At 49.1% G+C, this 15,626-nt stretch overlaps 6 protein-coding genes across 6 annotated transcripts; 3 read left to right on the top strand and 3 right to left on the bottom strand.

Moving 5' to 3' along the window:
• Positions 1-101: 101 nt before the first annotated feature.
• Positions 102-1,797, bottom strand: BKA55DRAFT_518708 (general substrate transporter; the record flags this gene model as incomplete). The annotated part of the gene is made up of 4 exons (XM_046188288.1): positions 102-1,073; positions 1,124-1,466; positions 1,519-1,585; positions 1,644-1,797. 4 exons carry the CDS (start codon positions 1,795-1,797, stop codon positions 102-104), a joined length of 1,536 nt encoding a protein of 511 aa, XP_046046238.1.
• A 422-nt stretch (positions 1,798-2,219) lies between these two features.
• BKA55DRAFT_518421 (uncharacterized protein) lies at positions 2,220-7,790 on the top strand (the record flags this gene model as incomplete). The annotated part of the gene is made up of 6 exons (XM_046188271.1): positions 2,220-2,499; positions 2,556-3,821; positions 3,871-4,740; positions 5,239-5,348; positions 5,401-5,855; positions 5,906-7,790. 6 exons carry the CDS (start codon positions 2,220-2,222, stop codon positions 7,788-7,790), a joined length of 4,866 nt encoding a protein of 1,621 aa, XP_046046239.1.
• Positions 7,791-8,092: 302 nt separating this feature from the next.
• BKA55DRAFT_596136 (RmlC-like cupin domain-containing protein) lies at positions 8,093-9,203 on the bottom strand (the record flags this gene model as incomplete). Its single annotated transcript, XM_046195904.1, has 2 exons — positions 8,093-8,845; positions 8,901-9,203. The coding sequence occupies 2 exons, from the start codon at positions 9,201-9,203 to the stop codon at positions 8,093-8,095; spliced, it is 1,056 nt and encodes a 351-aa protein (XP_046046240.1).
• Positions 9,204-9,346: 143 nt separating this feature from the next.
• Positions 9,347-10,905, top strand: BKA55DRAFT_575666 (Alpha/Beta hydrolase protein). The gene is made up of 2 exons (XM_046193401.1): positions 9,347-10,110; positions 10,161-10,905. The coding sequence occupies exons 1-2, from the start codon at positions 9,652-9,654 to the stop codon at positions 10,704-10,706; spliced, it is 1,005 nt and encodes a 334-aa protein (XP_046046241.1). The 5' UTR covers positions 9,347-9,651; the 3' UTR covers positions 10,707-10,905.
• On the bottom strand, positions 10,906-12,647 carry BKA55DRAFT_740604 (uncharacterized protein). The gene is made up of 6 exons (XM_046201449.1): positions 12,528-12,647; positions 12,328-12,468; positions 11,557-12,274; positions 11,454-11,502; positions 11,205-11,394; positions 10,906-11,145 (listed from the first exon to the last, which is right to left on the bottom strand). Exons 1-6 carry the CDS (start codon positions 12,540-12,542, stop codon positions 10,948-10,950), a joined length of 1,311 nt encoding a protein of 436 aa, XP_046046242.1. The 5' UTR covers positions 12,543-12,647; the 3' UTR covers positions 10,906-10,947.
• Positions 12,648-12,856: 209 nt separating this feature from the next.
• Positions 12,857-15,583, top strand: BKA55DRAFT_575671 (fungal-specific transcription factor domain-containing protein). The gene is made up of 9 exons (XM_046193402.1): positions 12,857-13,125; positions 13,181-13,241; positions 13,297-14,050; positions 14,097-14,130; positions 14,182-14,302; positions 14,360-14,380; positions 14,432-14,811; positions 14,864-15,038; positions 15,087-15,583. Exons 1-9 carry the CDS (start codon positions 12,972-12,974, stop codon positions 15,463-15,465), a joined length of 2,079 nt encoding a protein of 692 aa, XP_046046243.1. The 5' UTR covers positions 12,857-12,971; the 3' UTR covers positions 15,466-15,583.
• Positions 15,584-15,626: the final 43 nt, after the last annotated feature.

Here is a 15,626-nt window from a genome sequence, read left to right on the forward strand (position 1 = left end):
TTGGTTTGAGCATCTCAATGAAGTCTTGCTATGTTACACTTAGAAAATAAAGACCTGCCAAAAATGACCATCCCGGATACAGCCAATACACGCTGACGCCATCAATCGCTCTTGTAATTCTCGAAATGACGAGCAGGAATCTTCTTCTCAAACATGATATCAAGCTCATGGAATGTCCTGCCCTTGGTGCCCGGGACATCCAAGTAGACAGCCAGAATCATCAACAGCGTCATACCAAGGAAGACCCAACCGATATGACCACCCATGTTACCTTCATCCTTGTTGAACATGTACGGCAGCACAGTCACCCATACAGTGCTAGTGATAGCCTGGAATCCGAAAGCGATACCTTGAGACTTGGCTCGCAATCTGGAAGCAGACACTTCACCAGCCACAGCGAGACTTGATCCGATGGCCGGACCGTAAGCAAGACAAGTGAATTGCATGACGATACCGATAGCCAACAGAGTCTTCTCGGACTGGGGACAAGCAGCTGCAATACCCATGATCAGATAGATGATAGCGCAGATGGTCATGCCGACGAACATCAATGGTCGATGTCGGAAGAGAGTCATCATGTAGATGTTGATCAACGACGACAGGATAGAGACAACAAGACCGATTTGCATAAGCTTGATGATCAAGCCACTGCTAAGACCAGTCTGGTTGAGGAAGTATGGAGCATTGGATGACAAGCTCGAACCAACAATCTGAGGCATGTACATGCAGATCAGAATAATCCTTGTACGGCGCCAATTGCTACCCCTGAAGCATTCCAGGAACGAAGCCTTCTCGCAGGAGATGAGTTTCTCAGCCTCGACAGTCTCTTCCATGTGCCTGATACGAGCATCGAGGTCTTCGTCTTTGGAGGAGAGCTTGGCGAGGTGCTTTAAAGCAAGATCGCGCTTATTCTTCATGATGAGATAGTATGGAGACTCGGGAAGGAATGGGAGACCGAGGGCGAGAATTCCGGGGAAGACCCATGCAGCGGCGAAGACGACGCGGAATGCTGATTCGTTCATGATCGTGACGCGAGCGTAGGTTGTGGAGATGGCAATCAAGAAGCCGACGTTCTGCACATAGAATTAGCGAAGTGACAAGATCCTTGATCGAGGGGCCATACCATCATAAGAATGTTGAGAGACAACGCAATACCACGTAAAGGCAAAGGTGTAATCTCAGAGACATAAGTCTGTGTAGTCGACTGGAACGCACCAACAGCAAAACCAGAGATGATCTTGGCCCCCATGAACTGAGCCGGTGTTTCAGCTAGATAAGCCAGAGTGATACCGCAAGAAACGATTATGATGCCAGCGAGGAACACAGCGCGTCGACCGAGTTTGTCTTGGACGAAGCCGGCGGAGATGGAACCGAAGAGTTGCATGATGTTGTAGGTGGCGTTCCAGAGGGATTGCCAGTATGCTGGGATGATGAGGTTGCCGTCGACGGGGCTGGCGAACTTCATCCTATGATTGTGTTAGCCTGAATCACGAGATAGGTTGTAGAGATTGAGCTTACTGGAAGGCTGGGAGAGCTAGACAGACAGCCAGAGCAAGGTTTTCGTAACCAACAAGAGTAGCACCCACTATTTCATCCAGTCAGCACTCATCCATTGCCAGTCTCGACAGTTATTCGGAACTCACAATTTGCGTAAAGAGCCCATAGAATGGCCTTCGGGTTCTTCTTCGCACATTCCCAAGTCGTCATCTCGTGATCCCTCACAGCAACAGCATCCTCAGCATGAGACACCTCAGCCTTCTCAAGCCTCGCATCGTTGTCAAAATCTTGCTGAGTCATTTCGACAGTATAAGAAAAGAAAGAAGTGGTGATGTTGAATTGTCCACTGTAGAGTTTGTGGATGTTGAGATGAGAATACGAAAAACCCTGGACTCGATCGCCCCTTTATCACTTTCGTTTTGACCAACTGGAGACGTGAAATATCTGGCTTTTGTTAGTCTTAGTGGTTTACCCCAGCGGTCTGGACTCCTCTCGTGCGGGGTCCCCGCGATCTGGGGAGAAGTCGGGTTTTCCGGGCGTGGACTGTGGACTAGGATATCCCGACCATGGTCGGTCATCGGGGTAATTGTGAACGCTCGCTGCATCACAAACCGAACGAATGCGCAGGTTTATCTTGTTTAAGCTTCTATTAAGATAAGCTCAAACAAGTTATTGTGTTGAAACAGTTGCAGAGACATCAGCATCCTTGTCTGTCAGTCAACATGGAGAAATCACACGAGACCCACAACCCTCCCAAGTTCGTCACTCCAAAACGAATCTTGCGAACTTCCGGAAGTGTGAAGACTGGGCATGAAGTATTGCCCTTTACATTGAGCAATTTCGACTTAGGGAGTAAGGCTGAAGCTATCTTGGACTATGGGCGCTGCGAGGGCGGTTTCCCCGTCTTCGCTATTGCGTCTGTATCAGCGCCTGAAGGACAGCAACAAGTCAAATTCCAAGTCACTTACAGCGAGACGATAGAGGGAATTGACAATGAAAATGGTATAGTAACTTCCACTACATGCCTTGTAGTGCGTCAAAACTAACTGGATTTACAGGTGATGGCCCATTCTTTTTATTCTCCAATGCCATGGATAGCTATCGAGTCTGCGAACACCACGCCACTGTCATGAACGAAACTCAAACTGTGAAGCCTCGATCCACTCAGGCATCGCAGAGGTATCAAAAGATCACCTTACTCGACCCAAATACAAGCATCGTAATCTCCAAAGTCGGCTTCCAAGCTGTGCGCCCCGAAGCTTCAGTCAAAGCCAACTTCCATTGTTCTGACGAGAAGATCAATCGTATTTGGAGAGATGGTGTTCGAACAGTTGACATGTGCACTGTCGCTCGTGAAGAGACAGTTCCAGCCTGGGACGTCACTGATGAGGGCACTCGCGTTTACGGAAGCCATTGGGCTCCTTGTAGACAGGGCACAAGATGGAGGAATTACAAGGTCACGTTCAAGACAAAGGTTGAGGACAATGGTGCGACTTGGGCAGTTCGGATGATCACCAACGGCCTAATATTCTGCTTAGATGTCCGGAGCAGAACGCTGATGGCTGTTGAGGGACTGTCGAACAAATCATCGATTCTGCCCTCAACCGAGAGAGGGTCATGGGAGCTACCAGAGAGCCTGGACCTTTCTGGATGGTTGGCCATCGAGACAATCGCGGTGGAAGATCGCGTTACAGTCACGATTGAAGGCCATGAGGTCGCCACTGTCAGAGACATCTACATCAAGGCGATGCTTGGTAACACGCTCATCAACACCGGATCTGTCGCGTTTGGCGGACCGCCCGGTTGGATTGCGCTATATCGCGATCTATCAGTTGAGGATCCTAGTGGCCAGACTCTTTATGGGAATTCGTTGTTACAGGCCGGTGCCAATCGTACTTACGACGACTTCCAGGTCGGCACTAACAAACTCGCCTGTATCATTGACGGTGCAAAGCGAGATAGGGCTTCCTTCGGTGGTGATGCCTTCGTCACTGGACGATCTATCGCATACTCCACTACTGACTTCGAGGCCTGGAAAGAAACGATCCAGCTCTTGCTAAGTCATCAAACCAAGGAAGGTTACCTGGGTAATCTATGTCCTATCCAGGCGCCGGAGCATGATGGGCCAGACGACCCGCCATACTACGGCCACTACTCGCTGACATATGCACTTCTACTGGTTGTCTCAATCAAGGACTACTGGCTGCACTCGGGTGATTGGTCTCTCGTGGAGAGGTCATACCGTCAACTGGAACGACAGATGGAGTTTACGAGGGGGTTCTTGAACTCTGACGGGCTGGTGCAAGCACCGCCGTATCTTTCGAGTATGTTCTTTTCCGCCATGTTACTTTTCCATGTACTAATAGTGAACAGTGACGTGGTTCCCCATGGGCGGGCCTGTTTTTGGTGTTTCACTTGGTCTGAACCTTGCATATTTAGATGCTCTTGAAGCTATGGCATCAATGTCTACGGACAGCAAGACTGCATCCCAGTTTTCCTCCCAAGCATCGAACCTGAAAGACTCATTGATTCGCATACTCTGGAGTAGTGAGCGAGGCACTATGCGACCTGCTCTGTCTTTAGACCCTGAAGGAGTCTTCCAAGACGTCAATGCGTATGCAGCGACTTTAGGTGTAGCTCCAGACCATTCAAAATTGGTAGATGGTATCTTTCCATCCACTGAATCCCTTCCATCAGCGTTTCGAGATCTTGAGAGCTGGGACAGGTTTGGACTTACTAGTCCCTACGCATCCGGATTTGCATTAGAAGCTCTCTTCGCCAAGAACGAGGGTATCAAGGCAAGAGAACTATTATCCCTGGTTTGGGGCGTCATGGCAGACCAGGATAGTCCAAACTACTCTGGCGCTCACTGGGAAGCCATGAAGACTGACGGTACACCTTTCAATCACGACGTATCGCTGGCTCACGGATGGTCTTCATGGCCAGTCTTTTTGTTACCCAGATATCTTGCTGGGGTTTATCCTCTTGAGGCGGGGTGGAGAAGAATTGGCGTTGAGCCTGTTCTTGCAGGTTTGGATGAAGTGGGATATTCACTTGAGACTCCCCAAGGGTATCTTTCTGTGGCAGTGCATATAAACGAGAAGAAGGGTACAGGTACTATAAAGCTATTGGTGTCTCTGGGTAGTTTGGCGGTAGTTAAGGCTCCGAAAGGCTGGGTTTTGGACAGTGACGGTGTCATTGAAGGCTCTGGGACAGAGATATCTGTAAAGCTGTCAAAGGACGGTTTATGATAGTGTTCCATCAAGCATAATACAATTTCTATCAGTTTTGCATATTGACCCAACATAATTCGCTGCCATTGCCATCGTATATTGACCAACCCAGTCTCGTCTCGCCCGTCTCCGAATCTCGACGTACAGTCAACTGTATCATTGCAACCATCATCCTTCACAAGCGTCCTCCTTGAATTGATCGATATTAGCTAATGCAGCGAGCGCACTAACTGCGTACGCAAAGACCGCGAAAATCATCAATACCCTTTCGCCGCGTGACTGAACGTAGTGCTGTGGGTCACAACAACAGTCCGGATAACCCGAGTATGGGGCGGAGGGGTGAGTGCCCCCACAACGTCGCTGTGGAAGACGCCTGGACTCGGCTTCTTGGAGCGGCATAAGCGCCACCTGAGAGATGCGCAGTCATATATACACATTTAGAGCACCGCTGTAGCGCATGGTATACACAGTAAAGACGAATTACGTTTAGAAGCTATGGATGTCCAAGCTACTCTCAAGAGTTTATCTCTGGAAGAAAAGGTCAGGCTACTGTCCGGCACACCAGACGACTTCGTCTCAATTGAAGGCATACCCAGCAAGGGTATTCCACCACTCAAGGTCAGCCTCAAGTAATCCATTCTCGCAGTGTGACTACTAACACATTCACTAGACAGCTGATTCAATCAGTGGAATACGGCCCAGTGAATTCAACAGTACACTCACAACAGCATGCTTCCCAAATACAGCCTGCATAGCCTCGACATGGAACACAGACCTCCTGGAGAAGATGGGCGTTGAGCTTACTCGCCAAGCAAAGATCAAACATGCGCAGATGATCCTTGGTCCGACTATTAACATCCAGAGGGATCCTCGCGCTGGACGCAACTTTGAGTGCTTCAGTGAAGATCCGCTTCTCTCGGGGTACATGGCTGCGGCTATTGTAAACGGTATCCAGGGCCAGGGCTATGGAGCCTGTGCAAAGCATTTCGTTTGCAATGACTCTGAGACCCAAAGGCGGTATTACAATGTGGATGAATCTCCGAATGGGCGGGCGTTGAGGGAGATTTACCTCGCTGCTTGGTCATTTCTCTTGAAGAGATCAAGCCCAGAGGGTATCATGACAGCGTGAGTATCACCAATCTCAATTCTGCTATCGGTGCTAAAATATTGCCAAGATACAACAAGGTCAATGGGACTTTCTGCTGCGACAACGAATCTCTGATCGAGGACATTCTCCGGAAGGAATGGGGTTACAAAGGCATCGTCATGTCAGATTGGTTCGGCACTCGCTCAACTGTGGCGGCTATGAAGGCTGGCGTCGACGTTGAGATGCCTGTGCCTGTCTTTAGAGGCGAGAGGCTTGTCAAAGCTGTAGCTGCTGGCGAAGTCAGCCAAGAGGTGATCGATGCCAGCGTCTCAAGGCTTCTCGAGTTGCGTAACCGCACGCAAACGGCACAGAGCGAAGGACCTGAAAAGTCGGAGATCGTCCAAAAGACCAATGATATCGCTCGCCAACTCGCCCAAGAAGGAATTGTTCTTCTCAAGAATGACAAACAAACTCTGCCACTGCCAGCATCCACCGGCTTGATAATCGGAGTCGTTGGGGAGTACGCGAAGAAAGCTGTGTTCACTGGTGGTGGTAGTGCATCATGTAACCCTCAGTATCGCCAAGTTCCACTCGATCTCTTGCAAGAAGCGCTACCAGATGAGAATAAGATCTCACACGCAAGTGGTGTTCGTATGCGCCGTATCATTCCGACCGTACCAGCGGAGCTCGTCACGACGGACCAGGGAAAAAAAGGCGTCGAGGTCTCTTATCACAACGCTGGTCAAGATGAGCCAGTTCTCATTGAGACTTTGGAAGAAGCTGCTATTAATCTCATGGCTCAAGGCAAGCCGGGGCTCAAGACACCTGGCTCTCATGTCAAGATGACTACTAACCTTATCCCGGAGAGTACTGGAACTCACACGCTCGCGCTTCGTCACTCGGGGTCTTTCACTGTTGAGGTTGATGGCGTCTGCGTGCTCAAGGGTGATGCACCAGATATCACAACCGAGCAGTTCCTGTTCAACCTGATCAAACTCGAGTCTCGTGTCGAGCTCCCAATGGAAGCAGGAAGGCCGTACCACATCTCTGTCACCATGCAATCGAGAGAGCCTGTTGTTGGCGAACCTACTCCATATGGCCTTACCCTTGCGTTCGAAGAAGAATACTCCGAAGAACAAGCTATATCAGAAGCAGTCGAAGTTGCAAAGTCATCTGACATCACCATTATCTACGCCGGTCGCAGCGAACAGTACGAGTCAGAAGGGTTTGACTTGGAGGAGATCACTCTTCCCGCTAACCAAGTCGCCATGATCAAGGCAGTCGCCGCTGCCTCGAAGAAGACAGCTGTTCTTCTTCACTGTGGAAACCCGATCGATATCAGTAGCTTCGTTAGTGACGTCGATGCTATAGTGAATATGCACTTCCCAGGCCAGGAAGGACCACAGGCTATGGTTGACATCTTGACTGGAAAGGTGAACCCCAGCGGGAAGTTGACGGCAACTTGGTTCAAGACACTAGAAGACTGGCCTAGTTTTGGAAACTTTCCTGCACTGAAGGATGTGAATGGGGAGTTCAGTATCAAGTACGCTGAGGGCTTGGAGATCGGATACCGAGCCCGGGTGCCGGAGAGCCGGGTTCAATTTCCCTTCGGCCATGGATTGTCTTACACTTCATTCTCATACGCCAGTCTCAACGCCAAATTGGACGCCTCCTCGAGTCCTTCTGTTCTCACAGTCAGCGTTAGTGTAAAGAATACTGGTAGCGTCGGTGGCAAGGAAGTGGTGCAAGTCTACACCTGCCCTCCTGAGAACGGAGCTAATTGGAGGCCGACTCGAGAGCTGAAGCGATTCACCAAGGTTCATCTCTCACCTGGCGAAACCAAAGAGATTTCTATCCAGATTGAGGTCGATACTTTCAATAGCCATTGGAGTGAGGGTTCGCTTGCTTGGGCAGTGGATAAGGGCGAATATGCTGTGGAGGTGGGAGGACAGCGTGCGACTTTTGTCATTTAAATCGGGTATGGCTCAATAGACCCCAAGGTACTTTTATAACCCATTCACTATTTTCATGTTGAAATTCTCATAAGCTATATAAAGCTTGATACACGATGTAATAATTGAATTGTTGTGATGTTGACATTACTAGTCATGTCAACCATGAATAGCAGTGACATTAACATACATACTTACTCACAGCCTATGCACGCCAGGAAAGTTGAGGGGTTTCTGGTTTTAACATACTAGAATAAATTACATAAAATGTTCGGTACATTAAAGCAACAGTAAAGAGATAATTCATTCGTCACGTCCACTGTCTATAGCTCTGCTACCTCGACTCCAATGTCCTTACAGACTTCTAACAACTTAGACTCTTCCCAGTCTCCAGCCTCATCGGGTAGCACGAATCCCTCAGCAGGAGATCCAGCATTTTGAATCACCTCTTCAATTCCCCGACCATTTGCAAAGGACCAGGCACGGACATATCTACTTCCAAAGTCCAAAGTGAAAGTTTCACCCGCCGCAATAACCACCGTCTGACCCTCTCTTACTTCGTTCCAAGAACTGTTATCCCCCGACTTGATCTTCACCCGGAGAAGGCCTTCTTGAACGATGAAGCAATGATCAATAGAGGCAAATGTGAGCCATCTACTCAGAGGTGACTTTCCATAGACACTCGATGACTCAATACTCGACATTGAGAATTTGCCACCGGATTGGGATGAGATAATGAATGGTCTTGACATAACACCTCCCAGAAGCCATCTAGGTCCAGTATTGGCACGCAAGAAGTAGGCTTCCCCAGGGCCAGCAAGTTGGTTCTCAGACTCTAGCCAATCGCCAACCTCTGGTGGCTGGTAGTCACGCTTGAAGTGAACGTCGAATCTGTCCTTGGCCGCCATCATCTTCTGCATGAGCATTGACTTGATGTCTCGGTCGTCGGTCTCAGGAACCAGAATGCCATTGTATGTCTCGCCGACATATCTGAAGAAGTCAACCCAGTCACCTGGGGCCACCAAACCGACAGTTTCAGTATGGGGCCCGAGAAGTAGAGGATTGTGGATAACATGCTAGCACCACGTTAGTTGATGATACAGAACGGGTTGGCGCGGTATCGAAACTTACAGGAGGGATATAAGCAAAGTCACCAGGGCCCATGATTCGGCACTTATCACCACTCCATAGCTTCAAGAAACCCTTTGTCACAAGAAAGACATCATGAGCTTCCTCATGCCAGTGAAAACCAGGGGCATCCGCCAAGACGGCGCCACTAGTAAACACAGCCATGCCGCCATTGGTTTGCTTTGATGAAGCAAGGATTCTGAAAACACCCTTGCTGCCAGGAATGCTAATGCGCTCTCCTTCGAGCTGATCGATCATGTAACTTGTCCTCTCATTGGGAGGGGATGTATGTAGAGGGACGCTCATGGTGAAATTGGGAATAGCGCAGACCGGAAAATTTGTGTGGTTCAGTAGTCAAAGAAATTGCCAAGTATTGGTGAATTTGTGTTCTTGCGTAGGCATGGCTGGTATCATTAGCAGGACCCTCTACTCTTCTATTCCTTTGAGCTCCCACTTCCCGATCCCCACATCACGATACTGAGGCGTTGGAGAACCCCGCATCCTCCCCGGACTTTCCATCTCTACCCCTCAAACTAACTTCAACCATTGGACTCACTGACGAAGCTCAACTTGGAGGACCGGAAAAGCCGCAACTCTAGTACGGGGTCCACTTCTTCGGACGGCATCACCGGCACGCTGATTCACAGAAGCAAATCGGTACCGAGGCTGCTGTTTACAGATACCTTTGATAGACACCAGATCTTGGCTCAAGCTTTATTGAGTGCCTGCGTTTTTGACCTCATGGGAACAGAAAATGATTACTCCAACTTCGTTTCGAGCTGTTTACAAGCAGCTGAGCGAACAAGAGATTGATGTTGACATCTATCTGCCTCCAATCACCAATAACTCCGCAAAACACCCCGTCCGTAAGTTTAAAGCATTCTACCGTCTTTGCATCCATGCTGATAGCCTTGACGTAATCAACATCCATGGAGGGGCTTTTATGCTCGGGTCCTCCAAGATGGTCAACAAAGACCAGGTATCAGATTGTCTAAGCAGAGGATGGATAGTGCTAGCCCCAAATCATCGTCTTTGTCCTCAAGTCAATCTCCTAGAGGGTCCTATGCAGGACTGTCGAGATCTTCTGGCCTGGGTTCATGACGGAGGTCTCGAAACAGCGCTACGCAGACAGGCGGCCTCGACACTGGTACCAGATCTCGATCATGTCTTCGCCTTCGGCACCTCGTCTGGTGGACATTTGGCACTTTGTTTGGTAAGTTAACTTCACTCGAGGTGCGCATTGTAACTGATTCACGTTTATAGGGCTTTGGGGTTCCTCGTCCAGTTGCAGGAATTTACGACATGTATGGACCTTGTAACTTCGCCGATGACTTCTGGACAACAAAGCTTCCTAACATGAAGCTACCACCAGGACTTACAGACTCATTCCTCAACAAGGTATTTGACGAGGACCCAGTCCCCATCACTGGAGGGGTCTCTCTAGAAGGCCAAGCAACGGGGCCTCCAGACTTTAGTGATCCGCGCCAAGCGTATGCTCTGACGCAATTGGCAAACGGTACTGTCCTTGATGCAATTTTCCCTTCGAAGGACTGGAGCAAAGTCGACCCAGCGTTGAATGTTCACTCTTCATTTCCGCCGACATTCATTGTCCACGGCGCAGCAGATACGAAAGTCCCGATTCATCTGAGTAGAAAGCTTTTGGAGGCTCTGAAACAGAATGGTGTTCGATGCGGGATGGTGGAAGTTCCTGGCGAGGAGCATACTTTTGCGGCCAAGATGGAAGTGGGTTCAGATACTTGGAAGCTCCAACGTCAGGGCTTTGACTTTCTCGAGTCTTTGATATCATAACATTCTTGGGTTCATTTGTATCCACCACGGCCCCATTATTTCTGTGAACCCCATATAGGACGCTCTAAGTTAGAAGCGAATGTATGGATGCCGTTGCTCTGTCGCTAATTACGGTATATACCTCTTCCTCGAGGTTGACATCATAGGTTCAGTCCCTGGATTCCGGGAAGTTTCTTCAAATTACTACGCTTTCTTGACATATAAATAAAACCCGTGGATGTTGCTACGTAACCAGGAAAATCTATTCTGTGAAAGGACTGCGCTTTACTGCATCTTCAACGACCTCAAACGCATCGTAACCATAAAGCCAAGGCTGAACCTGCGGGCAAGTCCACCTACTCGGGAACGGACCTCTCAGTTCCTCAGCGCCCAACTGAGACAGGAAAGTCTCATCGCGGGCTTCTTGAGCTGGTCCATCGGGCATATGAAAAGATTCTCGCTACAGAAAAACGAGAGGTCAGTTGCAAACACCCATTGTTTTGAATAGTGAACCCATACCTGCTTGAAGGTTTCCCTAACGATAGCTTCTCCACGCGATTTGCGTAGCGCTTCGTACATAGAGAGAGCTTTTGGTAGTTGATCCTTTGACTTGATATGCCCGAGAAGCAGGCCCAGAACTGCACCATCTTCAACAGCGGAGTTAGCGCCCTGGGCCAGGTAGGGTAGCATCGGATGGCAAGCATCACCACTGAGAAGCAACATGTTAGTATGGTAGATCGATGTTGGCATATACCAACGTGGACTTACACGAAGACGAAGTTTGAATCGTCGTTGATCCATGAATCAAGTTCTTCTCCTAGAATCACTGTTAGCTACCAGGCACGGCACATGGACATCTGGCATCACATACTGTGCATCAGTTTCCACTTGTCAACCTTATCGACCTTGCTGAGAAACCTTCCAAGGATTGGATCCCAGTCGTTGAACAACAGTCGCATTTCCTCCACTGAGCCAGCCTGTCGACTAATATCCGATGGCAGATCGTCAGGAACGAGAAGCACAATGTTATACATCTGGCCACCACGCATTGAGTAGCCGACGGCATGTGCGCCTGGGCCGATCCAGAAGTGCACTGTCGGGCGCTCAACCCATTCTCGAAGCTCCGGATCATCGAGTTCCTTCACATCCAAGACTACCCGATACGCTAAGTCCCCAGTCGGCTTGGGTTTATCGTCACTTCCGAGGAACTTGGACCGACACTTGGACCAGAGTCCATCAGCCGCAACGATGAGGTCGCCGGTGTACTTCGCCCCGGCCTCGGTGGTGACCTCGGGGATGCTGAAATCAATGTTGTGTACTTTATCCCCAAGCTTGAACTGAACGCCGAGCTGTTTCGCCTTTTCGTATAGGGCGAGCTGGAGGTCGACTCGGTGGAGATCAATGAATGGCGCGCCGTACTTCTTGCGAATATGTTTATGGAAGTCTGGCTCTATAGCCAGGGTTCGGCCGGAGTATCGATGAACGGCTAGGGACGTTGGTTCTGCGGCCGACTGCCACAGTCCATCGGGAAGATCCCATTTCTGGAGAATGCGTGTGCAGTTTGGCGTGCATTGGAGGCCAGCTCCGACCTGGTGAAGTTGTTAGGATCTTTATAGACATATCGATGTTAGTGGATATTTACCTCCAAAAGTTCTTTTGCTGACTCCAGGACCGTGACATTATGTCCTGAAATAGAAATGGAGATCGCTGCAGAAAGACCCGCGAGGCCAGCTCCGACAATGATTACATTCAAGTGGGCATCATTCTTGGTGCTGGTCGGTTGCTGTTATAGTCACGAACAATTAGCCAGAAATATCGGGTCCAGATTTCGAGGTGACATACAGTGGAGATTGGCATCTTGCTTGCAAAATAAGAGTGAGGTTTTTGAACGTTGACGAGGAGAAATCACTCAGTATGCGACTAACCTCGCAGTGTTAATTCATCATGCCTTATATGAAAATGGCCCTCCGAAGTTAATGGATGTAGGGTAGTCAGCAGGCTCCTCGGAAGAACCGAGGTTACATGATCATGCCCGGCTTTTCCGCATCTTGAGAATCCCAAGACTAGCCAAATTTAGTTTAAGAAGGATCTTTCACAGCCAATGAGAGCTCCAAGACAAGATCCAGACCAGCATGGCCCAGCTTGTCGTTCGTGTTACCCCAGATTTGCCTCCCAGCTCGAAATTTACATCTGGGGTCTCCGCACGGCAGGTCTCAAAGCTTCGACATTCTGGGGTATCACGGTGAAGACTTTTGCACATTCCCTCATTATACTGATCCTCTTGTCATGGATGAATCAACGGATTCTCAGGCTCCGCAGGGACAGGGCAGTAGAGCCGCAGCGCAACGTCCAAGGCGGCCACGAGCTGCTCGCGCCTGCGATCTCTGTCGATCTAAGAAGTACAAGTGCGACGAATCTTATCCTTGTTCATATTGCCAAAGTCGGTAACTAAATCTCAAATGTCTGGATACAATATGATGACTGACTGTTGGAAGGTCGCAATGTCGAATGCGTCTACAAAGGTCAGGATATGTCGCGCATGCGCATAACATCAAGGTATATCTGCTTGCGATATCTCCATTCTGCTCTTGGCTCATTCGTGCGACCATAGCTATGTGCGGCAATTGGAAGAGCAGGTCAAAAGCCTGTCTAGCATCGTGGAAAACTATGAGAAGGCAGCGACCGATGGACCAAGTAACAGCCCCGAAGCGATGACGATGAATGTGTCTTCTTCCTTACCAATTGCACAACATACAACAGTAATGGAGGCCTTCCCTACACCCAACAGCACTTCTTCATGGCATACGAGAGAACAAGAGGTCTCTGGCATGAATACTCACACAAGAGATGTCGAATTCTATGGTAGCTCTTCGTCAGTAGCTCTTCTGTCGCATGTCCAGCGAACTGGAGAGGAAGACAATGCTGATGATGATGCGGGCGCTCTTCTTTCTTCTTTACACAACCCTGCTTTTGACCCTAGCGGATCACAAGATACTCAGCGAGGGAGAAGGGGCACTGAAGAGTCGGATCACTCGCCTTGGTACCTCCAATGCCGAAATTTCATAGACGCTTTCTTCTCCACCATCCACTACATCCACCCAATCCTGGACAAAACATCCTTCGTCCAACGCTGCGAGTCCTTATGGGCGGATGAAGGAATAGAGAACAAGAGGATCACAAGTTTCGTGGCTTTGTACTATAGTATTTTATCCATTGGTGCATTGGTTGGAACCAGAGATGACGAGCTTATCGATGGAATGACCAACCTTTCCTGGAGCCGGAAGTTCTTTGATCGAGCCAAGGACTGTTGCAATAGGCTTGGAATGGTTACTGACCTAGATATGGTCCAATGCTACTTTATCCTGGTAGGTAAAACAGTGACTCTGATCTGAGCCAAACTGATGGCCACAGGCCAAAGTTTGTCAGAACGAACTGCATCCACACCGTCAGTTAACCATTGCCATGTCTTACATCAAGTTATACTAACTGTTCCTAGTATCATACATGTATGTCGGCCTTGCTATAAGAACTGCTCTGGCAATGGGCATCAACCGTGAACCGGGACCGAACAGCAAGAAGCCTCCCTCGTTACTGAGAGCAGAGACAAGAACGTGGTGGTACGCAATTCCACGATAGTTTCTAAAGATGATTGAGATACTGATGCTTGATAACAGGGGCCTTTACTCTTTAGAGACGTAAGTATTCTCGACTCGCAGTTCTGTTGTCACAGTTCTAACGCCGTGAAGTGAGATGTCTTTCGCGATGGGCAGACCAGACACTTTAGGAGCGGACCTCTACCATAACCGACGCTTTCCTCGTATCGGAAACGGTCAGAACGAAACCGGGATGGATTCAGAGATGTCCGAACATCCTTGTTGCGCCATCATCGAGCACATGGTGCAGTTCTCTAAAATCACAAGAAGCATTTGCCTTAGCATATATCTACCTGAAACGACGATACCCATGATGGTGGCACTGGCTGGCCAAATTGAGAGGGACCTGGAGGCCTGGACACAAAAGCTTCCCGAGGCTATACGGCCAGCGGGATCATCAACGCAGGTCCCGTCTTTGAGAGGCGTCAGGGATGTTCAGTGGGTAAAGCGACAGCGGCTTGTGTTGAACCTGAGTAAGTCGATCACAGTGCAACTGTCATGATGGCCTGCTAACGATAGGTTCAGGATATCATAATCTTAGGATCCTGCTATTTGGGTCCTTTCTCTTGAGGTCAACGGCACAGGAGAGGGCGACTATGAGTGATACCAAGCATGGTATCCAGAAGTGCCTTGAATCAGCAAAGCAAACGATTGAAACCATCTACCAAACTTACCAGCACAGTGACTTCTTCCGTACATGGTATGTTGCCTCCAACAACAAAGGCGCAAGGCTCTGACAAACGTGCAGGTTCTACAACACGACATACACCGTATTTGCCGCCAGTATCATACTGGTGTATATGACCCAAGAAGCAGTCGAGAGCGAAATGCAACCCTTACTTCGTCTTGTTGACATGGCAATCGAGATACTCATGATTATGGACGAGTGTGTCGTCGCGCTACAAGCGGCTAAGCTATTACAAGGAGCGAGAGAAAAGGCGACACAGAAGCCGTCGTCTCAAGCTGTTGCGCCTGTGAATCCGGGTACATCTTGGCCTGATGGGATGGTGTACTTGAATCATTACTGGGGACCTCTGAATCTGCTTGATGGAGACTTGGATCAGAACCTCGATATGTCGTCGATAGACTTTGATGCTGCGAGCTTGTTTATGTCGATGCCTCATTAGTTCAATAAGAATACTATTCCAATTGAGTATTGAACGGAACATCGAAAGCAAGTCAAGTCATATTGATAGTATATAATAGCTATGGGAGAGAGTAGAAATCGAGCAAGGTTCATAACAGACAACGTCACATTGCGTGATCTACCAACGAATGCAGATCGCGG

This window comes from Fusarium redolens (assembly GCF_020744475.1).
Source record: "Fusarium redolens strain MPI-CAGE-AT-0023 chromosome Unknown BKA55scaffold_13, whole genome shotgun sequence".
Taxonomy (NCBI): domain Eukaryota; kingdom Fungi; phylum Ascomycota; class Sordariomycetes; order Hypocreales; family Nectriaceae; genus Fusarium; species Fusarium redolens.

Excerpts from the sequence above, each read along its gene's own strand:
- BKA55DRAFT_575666 (XM_046193401.1), top strand. The coding sequence starts at position 9,652 with ATGATTACTCCAACTTCGTTTCGAGCTGTTTACAAGCAGCTGAGCGAA. Across the intron at positions 10,111-10,160 it reads GACATTTGGCACTTTGTTTG|GGCTTTGGGGTTCCTCGTCC; the intron begins GTAAGTTAACTT and ends TCACGTTTATAG.
- BKA55DRAFT_740604 (XM_046201449.1), bottom strand. Across the intron at positions 12,275-12,327 it reads CAGCAAAAGAACTTTTGGAG|GTCGGAGCTGGCCTCCAATG; the intron begins GTAAATATCCAC and ends CAACTTCACCAG. Across the intron at positions 11,503-11,556 it reads CAAGTGGAAACTGATGCACA|GAGAAGAACTTGATTCATGG; the intron begins GTATGTGATGCC and ends CAGTGATTCTAG.
- BKA55DRAFT_575671 (XM_046193402.1), top strand. The coding sequence starts at position 12,972 with ATGGATGAATCAACGGATTCTCAGGCTCCGCAGGGACAGGGCAGTAGA. Across the intron at positions 13,242-13,296 it reads CGCATGCGCATAACATCAAG|CTATGTGCGGCAATTGGAAG; the intron begins GTATATCTGCTT and ends GTGCGACCATAG. Across the intron at positions 14,812-14,863 it reads GCGGCTTGTGTTGAACCTGA|GATATCATAATCTTAGGATC; the intron begins GTAAGTCGATCA and ends CGATAGGTTCAG.